Raw genomic sequence first — 10,216 nt, 5'->3', positions numbered from 1 at the left:
AAAAAAAACAAACACGAAAAAGAGAAAAAGAAAAGAAAAGGAAAAAAAAAATATACACGTTATCGTCCATCGACTTCTTTCGCGAAAAAGCAAACGTTAATGCAAACGTTTGTTCAAAGGCACAGGATCATTCGATTGATCCCAAACGGTACGACATCTCGTCGATTTCCTCCAATGTGGCAACTGTATACCCAATCTCTTGCACTCGTGAACGTACGCCATGAAAGACTCGCAATAACAGTGCTCGGTCGGGCACTCGCACATATCCTGAAGACACGCTTTATAGTACATAGTTGGATTGACTTTCTTGTGGCAGGGATCAAAGATCTGCGACCTCAGGCGATTGCACAATCTGTAAGAGGAACGCGTTACTTCGTTTCAGTATCTACATAGTAGTATAGTTTAATAAAACATTCGGTTTCTTTCTACGTATAGTACGATTGGATCTTTACCGATGATCCTTCCTCCCTCTGCAACGTCTCTCCCTCTCTGGATTAACCGTGCGCGGACGAGCACACATCTTCTTTGCTCCAACCGCCCAGGATTGACCGAACGGTTGAGGATCCTGTAGGAGTCTACCACGTCGTGTCGTGAAATCGTCTTTCGGTAAAGAATTAAAGTTTCCACAGAGACCGCACAATCTACCTCTGTAGGAGGTAGACGCTGATATCTCAAGGAAACTTATACCATCCCAAAGAACTTTGATACCAATCTGCGTGTTTACGACTATGCTGTCGGCCGTTCTGTTAACGTCGAGCTTGTTTGGCACGCTGTACGGCACGTCGACCTTCTTACCGTTCACTTTTACCTTCATCTTCTGACCCAGATTCACCTTCAGATCGCCGATCTTAAAGCAGAGAATTCGTAGATAATGAAGGATAAATAAATGACTTGTTCTCTAACGGGGACACATTGTCTTGCGTAATATAATCTTATATACCTTCATGGCTATCGTTTTCGTCCAAGCCGAAGATCTCGTCGAGCCTGCGTCGTTCGTCACGCGTATGCTAAACGTATGTCCGACGCAGTCGCTAGCCAACTGATACTTGCACGCGCCTTTGAAGCTGAAGAATTTACCGTCGAAGGTGCGGTAATGGGGGTCACCGAACACAGTACACACACCGTCACCTGATTCAAGTTATACTTTTACGTTCTTTCTCGCTCGTCGAACGGTTTTCTAGGATATTAATATGTACATCTCGATATTGACTCACTTTCCACGCAACGAGGACAACATTGTCCTTCGGGATGCTCCAATCTCGAGTTCGGTGGACACGGTAGGTTCAATGGTGGGCACATCGGCATGGCACATCGTACCTTACCCTGCATGCAAGCGCATGCCTTGCAGGAATCAAGCTTCCAAGTTTCGCCATCCTGCCTAGGTCAAAAAAGAACATTTAAACTCGATTGCATCGGCGTTAATAACGATCTTTCTCCTTTTTCTTTCTTCCTTTCTAAACGATCCATGTTAGATCCAATGGATTTGCAGAGATACAATACTCGCCCCATAAGTTCTGCCGCCGTACGTGCAAGATGCCCGACTTTCTTCGACTAAAGGACACTGAGGACAACAACGACTCGGCAACGTTATCTGATGCTCGCTGGTGCATTCCAATACCGGACATGTTTCCTTTGTGCACGATATCACCGAGTTGGTACAAATGCAACGCGTACATTCGTCGACGTAGAATTGAGAACCAGAATTATGAACGGCTGTACCCAACATGCAAGCACCTTTGGGAGGTGACAGGAACCTTCCACTGCCTATCGATAATTATAGATCAATTAAATCGTGACAACGTTAAGTTATTTAAAAACGATTATGTTTATACGATCGATCCTCTTCTTCCCACCTTTGCAATGAGGACAACAATCTCCTGATTCATGAACGATTCTAGAAGCTGGACAATGAAGAACGGGACAGGCTTGTTTGGCGCAAGTTAATCGGCCCATGTTACATCTACAGGTCACGCAGGGATCCTCCGTTGTGGTGACAGATCTCTCTGCCGTTACTTTTTGACCGTTCACGTAACATCCTATCATTAAGGATCAAGATCGTTAAAAAAAAAGAAAAGAAATCGAAAACAATGAACGGAAGCTACGGACAATATCTAACCTAATTAATCCGACTTTTATAACTTTTATAAGCGTATCATACCTGGACATACGGGACAACATTGTCCAGGCGCAGCTGGTATTGGTTTCGAACAAGGCGTGTAACATCGTAGCCTAGATTCGGTGATAACCCCAGCTTTACAAGTGAAGATCCGGCATGGGTCATTTCCTTCGGTCCACTCTGTCTCGGACTCGTGATAAACTCCGTTTCGCAGGCAGCCTTTATTTTAATCGCATTTAACGTGTCAGAATAAAAATCGAAATAACGTACTTCCTGAGAATGGGAAATCGTTAAATCGGATCGAAGAAATAAGAGAAAGAGAATGAAACGATTAAAGTTAACATTGAGTATTTTTCCAATGCGGTATCCTGAGTTTTGTCATCGGAGAGAGAGGCGCTCGACAACGGGACTTACTTACGTCACAATTAACATAATTAATAGAGATTGATAAGAGGACGGAGCATCTGTCAGCGAGTCTTAGCGTAAACAGTTCCTCGAGTTTATCGCGGTGTCGACGAACAGAAGTGCCTTTGTGCCTTAAAACAATGCTTACCACTCCTTGACTCTCTTCTCTCCTGTCTCTCTCTCTCTCTCTCTCTCTCTCTCTCTCTCTCTCTCTCTCTCTGTTTCTCTATTTCTCTCTCTTTTTCTTATTCTTCCTCGGAATATAAAAAGACTCAGGACAGTGTCGCTAACTTGCCCTCGCTGTTTAGCTCGATTAGCTTCATTAGCGTAACGTACCTTTGCACCTGTGGCAACACTCGTCGTCTCGAGATTCCAGTAGGGTATAGCAACCTTCGGTACTGGGACATTGATGCTTCAAACACTCAACGAATCCGTTCTACAAACAGGCAAAAGTAAAAATAATATAAGCGCGCCATGCTTCTTCGAAAAAAAATTCAGATAAATAATTAAAAAAATAAAATCTCTAGGTGTCGTACATGTGTAAATGTTCTGTTAAAAAAGAAAGAAAAGAAAGAAAAAGAAGAAAGCGGGAAAAGAACAGGTACATGATACCAGCGAAAGAGTTAGAAAAAGAAAAGGAAAGAAAGATAAGAAAAAAGGAAAGAACAAAGAAAGTTGTCTAAAAAAAAAAAAAAGAAGAAAGAAAGAAAAGAGAAAAAGAAACTTTTAGGCCGAAGATCCTCCCCGCTCTTGAAATATGACGATACAGATGAATATTTTTATCGTTGGAAATTGTCTTTCCTTCTTCTCTTTCTCTTTTTTCTCTCTTCTTCTGAGTCTTCGAGCAAAAAAAAAAGGGGGGAAAAAAAACAAAATATGAATTGAAAACTCTTGCGAGACTCGCAAGAGATCGTCGAGTCAATGAACGAAAGGAGGAGATAAGTAGCAGAGCGGCAACTCGTTGCGGCGTCTGCGTCGAGTCTCGCACGCGTTCTTCTCTCCTTCGTAAGATCGAGAACATAAAATCTATCGCGGACCGGGTGGTCCAAGTGGAAATTCTTCGGTCTGACCTCTACCAAAGCGGGCCAACTTCTTTAACCTCTTTTAACCGCTAACATGTCGGCGCATGAGCGAGCAAGCGCAATGCAACGCAACGCAACGCAACGAAAAGCAAAGCAATTGCGCGAACTGCGGCTTCCACTTCCTTTCTGTATATCCGCGTGAAGAAAAGAAAAAAAAAAAAAGAAAAGAAAAAAAAAATAGAAGAAAAAACTTTATAGTTTCATACAAGCACAAGAGATAACGATGTAATCTGCGAATTGGACTATGAAAACGGTCTACGTGCTCTAACGAGAGACGTCTTCTCTTATCCGTCTCGTCGTCGTAAAACTCAGTGAGTGCTTATTGGACCATCATTCAACGATGGCGTGAGCATGGAGCGAGAATGATCTATCTCTTTCATTAAAACAGAAAAAAGAAAAGAAAAGAAAGAAAAAAGAAAAGAAGTAAAATCTCTGTGTATTTAAAAATAATCGATTAGTACGCATAAATAAAAAGGAATTCTAAAAACACGAAAGGAAGGAAGGAAGGAAGGAAGGAAGGAAGGAAAGAAACGTAAACATAAGCGCAAACATAAAAAAAGAAAAGAAAAAAAAAGGAAGAACAAAGAATGTCATAAAAATTCAAGAACCTCATGGAGGAGCACGTTAATAAATTACAATTCTTAATGAGATTAACGATTCAATGACATTTGATCTTGTCTTTTCTTTTTTGACTTTGAAGACGTATGCATTTACATTAGAAAAAAAAAAAAGGAAAGGATATGTAGATATATATATATATACATATATACACATATTCTTTTAACATTTAAAATTACAAATCAATTTTCATCGTTTAAAACGCTTACCTTACAAATGCAATTGAAACACCTTGTGTTCGGGATCTTGTCGACGGTGAAATCTTCGCCCTCGACGTCGCACGTCTCCCTGCTTCCTGCGTGAAAATAAATGATCGAAGCGTTATAGATCGTGGAAAATAAGGAGAAAGAGGAGGAGGAGGAGGAGGAAGAAGTTAACGTCTTGTACGTAATCAATTCGCTGTAAGGATCCTTGCGACATCGAGAGTTGTACGCGATCCAAAGCATTCCGAAGAGATCGACCTTCGCATTCTGGAGGCTTCCTTCGTTCTCTTCCGTACCGACGCGTCTAGTACGTGCTTCGTACATATGTAAATGTATATATGTATATATATATATATATATGTACGTATGTACATACATGTGTTTATATATATATATATATACACGTACATACGTACTATTGTATACGTTCGACGATTCGCTAATAGACGAGGATGGAATCGACATCGAATTTGGTACGTCGATCACATATCGACGATAAAAGAAAAACGGCTTGATCGTAGTCACGATAGTATGTATATATCGATAAAGTTAGTAGAAGTAGTAAAGTAGAAGTAGTAGTAACGTTAATAGAAAAATCAACGATGACTCTTCGTTACCAGGAAATAATATCTTATTTCGAACGCTTTTCTTTAGTTTTTCTTTTCTCTTTTATTTCTTATTTACTCGTTTATAGTTAAAAGCTTCTTAGAACAGGTTGAGGGGCAGAGAAAGAGAGAGAGAGAGAAGGGAATAGGATAAATGTTTCAGTATCATTTTCAGACATCTTTCACGGAATATTGTTAGCGTACTTTTTTATTTCATTTTTTACGACGCTTTGAAGCAATTTTCTTTTTAAAATTTCTAATTGTTCTTATATATGCGTACAAAGAGATAGTAGAGTATTTATGATTGAAAAAAAAAAAAAATTGAAAAAAAGAAAAAAACTTGGATAAAATTCGATATTTCATCAATCACGACTTTGTTCGTTTTCTCAAATTTGAAAGAAACGCGTCGCGCGTGACCGTCGACTTTTAAATTTGCCGCCACGTCGACGCGTCGATATATATCGATAATGGCCGCCCACGCGGGGCGCCATCTTTTGAAATTCAAACGTCCGCGTACGGACGACTTCGACGAGATGTTTTATAATAATTACGTCGTTGTTTGAAAGTAATACGATTTTCTTGATTCATGTTACTTCGGATTAAAATCTTTTTTTAGTTTTTCTTGTTTTCATCTTTCTTTTTCTTCTTATTTTTTTCTTATTTGTTTTTAAGTACGCAGGAATGCGTGTGAGAAAGGACGCAGCGTTGGCGTTCGCGATCGTTTCTTAACGTTCTCTTTCACTTCTACCTGATACCTTGTATCTCCTTCTTTTTCTCTCTCTCTTTCTCTCTCATTTTATTCATAAAATTCAACGTTCTCTGTTCTCTCGAAAATTCCTTCTCATTTTTCCATAATAAAACCCAAATGAAACATTCAACGATAGGATTCATGGTTGGTAAGCATTGATAAAAAGAATTTAACACGATTTGCTTGAACCTACAAAAGATGTTTCTTCGGTTCCGCGTTTACACAACGCACACTTGAAAGATTTCGTAGGAAGCTCCTGTTGAACGCTGTCTCTCTCTCTTTCTCTCTCTCTCTCTCTCTCTCTCTCTCTCTCTCTCTCTCTCTCTCTCTCTCTCTCTAGAAATAGTCTCTCTTGTATGAAGTTACGTCGTAAATCGAAGTTTACGCGGGATACAAGCACGGAGACCGACTTTGTCGTTGGCTTTTGCCATTTCCCGTGCAGCGTTCGCGGAACTGCCGGGTAACCGGCCATAAAGTTACTTTTACTTTCGCGTCGGTGGAAGAAGAAGAAAAAGAAAAAGAAAAAGAAGAAGAAGAAGAAGAAGACACGAATACCGATTTGTGTTGGTGGTCTTTATGATCATGAAAGAAAGAAAGAAAGAAAGAAAGAAAGAAACGCAAAAAAGAAAGAAAGAAAAAAAAGAAAAAAAGAGAAAGAGAAAGAGCGAGAAAGATATATAGATAAATAAATTCGAAAGATTCGTCATGGGTATCGCGAATTCACCGAAACAAAGCGCACGAAATGAGCTTTCTTTCCCTTTCTCTCTTACTCTTTCTCTTCCTCTCTCTTTCGAATCATCGTCGGACCATGATTCGACTCGACTTGGCGCAAATAGACCGAGAGATAATGGAGATAGTCCAAGAATAGAACGTTTAAAAGTCACAAATGGAGCGTGACGCGCGTGAACGACGCTAGGCCGCGAGATCTATGAGAAAGAGTGAGAGAAAGAGAGAGAGAGAGAGAGAGAGAGAGAAAGAATGCGCGAGAGAAAGAGACAGAGAAAGAAATATAAACTGTTCGAGTGCACTTTTCCATCCTAAATTCATTTTATATATTCACGTATATCCAAAACATATCTCTATTCGCACCTATGATACTTTCTGATGCACCATCGCAACGACGTGCCGTTGATAGAAAGGCCAGGGCCAAAGCCAACGCCAAGGGTGTCGATGAGGTTAGCGATACCAACTCCATTTTTCTATTTTATACTTCTTTTAGTCTTCTTTCTTCTTTCTTCAAGATTCCTTTTTTTTTCCTTCTTTCTTCGATGTTTCTTATCCTTTTTTCTTTATCCTTATCCCGCGCAGAATGTCCTGAAAAATCGACGAATTAATTAATAAAAAGAAAAAACGAGAATATTTTATTTATTTATTTATCTATTTTTTGTTTTTTGTTTAACTATTGAGTTAAGCCATCTTTCTTTTTTTCTTTTTTTTCTTTTTCCCCTTTTCGTATCTTACTTTATTCGAGATTTTACTTTTATCGCAAGAATTTCGTAATTCTTTTCGTTTGTTAAGTCTTTTTTAAATCCGCCAAAAATAAAAAAAAAATAAAAAAAAATGCAAAAGGAAAAGTATATTTATGTATATGTAAATTTGTAAAAAAAAAAAAGAAAAAAAGAAAGAAGATTTGGCCCTGTTACGCGCGTGTTCCTTAAGCCGATTTTATGCGATCAGATTTAACCGCATTTATTGCATGTTATTATGTTTCTTAAAATACTTCGATATATATTAGTGCATTCTTTCAAACGTTCTTTGAAACGTGCGACGTTTTTCTCTCTTCTTTTTCTTTCTTTCCTTTTTTTTCTTTTCTTTTTTTTTTTTTTTTTTTTTTTTTTTTTTTTTAGAAATAACAGTGTAAGCTTCCCTATTGCATACTTTTAATGTCAGAATACTAAGAAAATAAAAATAGCCGAATGCCATTGATATATTTTTATCGAAATCTAAACATAAGCAGTGACACGATGCCGCGTGAGTGAATACGTTAAATTCATCATCGAACTTACAGAGAATCGTAAGATGTTATTTTAATCGTTTGCACAGATCCTACATACATACATGCATGATACAAGTTACTATCGGTAACGAGAAAACTCACATAAAAAATTCACAATAAACGTATCACGATATTACAAAGAAACATTCACATGCATCCATTTTTATCGATACCTAAAAAAATAAAAAAAAAAAATAAAAAAAAAGAACGAAAAGAAAGATGAATTGATTATAATAAAAATCACAGAGGGAAAGAAGGAAAAAAAATATCGAAGAAAATCAATGTCACGTCGAGATATCAGTGTCGAATACCAAGGAATAAGGAGAATTCATTTAAATGTTCTTCCTACATGATCGTTCCATAGCGCAGGTGTTTTACCGCGAGCGTGCACGTGCACAACTACAAAGAAGATCCTTTTGAACAAGTCTCTTTGAGAGCAAAGCAAAACTTGCTTTTATTTTCATTTATTTTCTTGAACATTGAGAAGTAACCAACTTTACTTTACTTTACTTTACTTTATTCTAACTTCGCATACGTACATGCGAACAAACATATATATATATACATATACATACATATACATATGCATACGTGTGAACATGCATATATATATATATATACGTATATACATAGATGTACTTGCGCAAATGAGGAGTGCGCACGAACACGATCCGCGCGAAAATAAAACGATCCTCGTGGAAGGTGGAGCGTGGAGAGGCTCGCTGTAGCGCAGCGCAAAAGAGGAAGAGAAAAAGAAGAAGAAGAAGAAGAAGAAGAAGGAAAGAGGAAAAGAGAAAGAGGCCGGTCAAGCTTGTCTGTTGCTTTTGCTTTTGCTGTTGCTGTTGCTGTTGTTACTGGTACACAGCTAGTTCGTGTTTCTTTCATAGTGCGCGCGAGCATAAGAATGAGCGTCGATCCTTAGTAGTAGTGATTTGAGGGTGGTTAAAGGGGCTGGGAGAGGGAAGAGTACTCATAAACACGAGCACGTGTTCGTGAGAGAGGATAGTGAAAAGAAAGAGATAGAAAGAGAAGAAATTAATGAATGAAAAAGAAACACAGTAAGCTTGCACTTAAGGAGTGAAAGAGAGACGAAAAGAGACAGAGAAAAAAAGAGTGAGAATTAATGAGTGAAAAAAAAAACGATAGGCTTAATAAGAGAGAAAGAGAGAGAGAGAGAGAGAGAGAGAGAGGGAGGGAGGTAGAGAAAATTTGTCAGATAAAAAAAGAATTTATGAGAGAAAGAATCGGGGAGAGAGAGAGAGAAAGAGAGTAGGAGGATCTCGTCATGGAGGAACGTTTTCCCTGCGCCAGTGAAACAAACCATCTTGTGAAAGTCGAGATCGTTGGCTCCTCTCCTTCGACGAAGCGGTGCACGGTTCGAATTTAAGACGGATTCTTCTTCTTGGTTCGCGCGCTCCTCTCTCTCTCTTTCTCTCTCTCTCTTTCTCTCTCTTTCTCTCTCTCTCTCAGACCTCTCTGCGCATTCTCAGCATATATGTACATACATAGGTATGTAAGAAGAGGACACCGTGAGGTATTCGGACGCGAGCCAACAAGAATTTTCCGATATCATCTGATTGATGAATAAATAAATATATATATATATATATATTTTTTGTCGATGATAATATTCAAAGTGGAAACATAAAAGTGACACAAGTTAAAGATATAGGGGAAATTAATTCAATAAAAACAAATAAAAAAAAAAAAGAAAAAGGAAAAAAGAAAATATATATGGACAGGGAAAAAAGAAGAAAAAGGAAAAACCGTGTTCCAGGAACGAATGAAAGAAGAAGAAGAAAAAAAAAGAAAAAGAAAAAGAAGAAAAATGTGGAAACACGATAAAAATTCATGTAATCGATAGAAGGTAATAATCGAATTCCCCCTCGTTAAAAGATTAGCCGCGAGCCTTGTAATTCTCGCGATTAACAGTATCTACGATTTGTTTTTTTTATTTTTTTTTTGTTTTGTTTTTTTTATCCTTCTTCTTACAACAACGATAGAAAATCGGCACGCGCCTGTTAGATCTCTCCCTATATTAATGCACACAGACGCAAAACTTGTAATAATGAATTAGGTATCCTATGTATCCCCGCTTTAATCGTAGCTCGTACGATAGCAATTATCAGCCGGGAGACAACATAAATGGCACTTAAGCAATCGTACGCGTTATAAAGTAATCTAACGCAATGCTATTATCGACCGTGCGTTTTGATCTTTATCGATCTACTTATACGATTCCCGGTTAGCGAGTCATTTATGCTGGTATTACTAAAAATGGTGAATATTTACTACTAATACGTACGTACGTACGTATCTACTTGTAATATATTAAATAATTAAAGGTTCGAATAGTTTTATCCTTTTCCTTTATGATTTCCTTGAGTTTCTAAACTGTTAATTCGAGATAATCGTTTAGAAAAAAAAAAAAAAAAAAAAAAAA

The 10,216-nt window shown here is 38.0% G+C and overlaps 1 protein-coding gene across 3 annotated transcripts in view; it reads right to left on the bottom strand.

Moving 5' to 3' along the window:
• Positions 1 to 6: 6 nt before the first annotated feature.
• Positions 7 to 10,216, bottom strand: part of LOC122633518 (BMP-binding endothelial regulator protein) — a 13,343-nt gene continuing 3,133 nt past the window's right edge. For all 3 annotated transcript variants that reach the window (XM_043821478.1, XM_043821480.1, XM_043821479.1), the window contains exons 3-12: positions 6,867 to 7,091; positions 4,431 to 4,516; positions 2,858 to 2,957; positions 2,159 to 2,335; positions 1,854 to 2,036; positions 1,505 to 1,764; positions 1,215 to 1,374; positions 941 to 1,128; positions 453 to 847; positions 7 to 352 (exon numbers count right to left, since the gene is read on the bottom strand). In XM_043821478.1, the coding sequence (XP_043677413.1) occupies positions 97 to 352; positions 453 to 847; positions 941 to 1,128; positions 1,215 to 1,374; positions 1,505 to 1,764; positions 1,854 to 2,036; positions 2,159 to 2,335; positions 2,858 to 2,957; positions 4,431 to 4,516; positions 6,867 to 6,972 (1,911 nt within the window). In that variant the 5' untranslated portion in view covers positions 6,973 to 7,091 and the 3' untranslated portion in view covers positions 7 to 96. The remainder of the gene's footprint in view (positions 353 to 452; positions 848 to 940; positions 1,129 to 1,214; positions 1,375 to 1,504; positions 1,765 to 1,853; positions 2,037 to 2,158; positions 2,336 to 2,857; positions 2,958 to 4,430; positions 4,517 to 6,866; positions 7,092 to 10,216) is intronic.

The sequence above is a fragment of the Vespula pensylvanica genome, chromosome 12 (assembly GCF_014466175.1).
Source record: "Vespula pensylvanica isolate Volc-1 chromosome 12, ASM1446617v1, whole genome shotgun sequence".
Taxonomy (NCBI): domain Eukaryota; kingdom Metazoa; phylum Arthropoda; class Insecta; order Hymenoptera; family Vespidae; genus Vespula; species Vespula pensylvanica.
The sequence above is the reverse complement of the archived record's forward strand: the minus strand, read 5'-3'. Positions and strand labels throughout refer to the sequence as shown.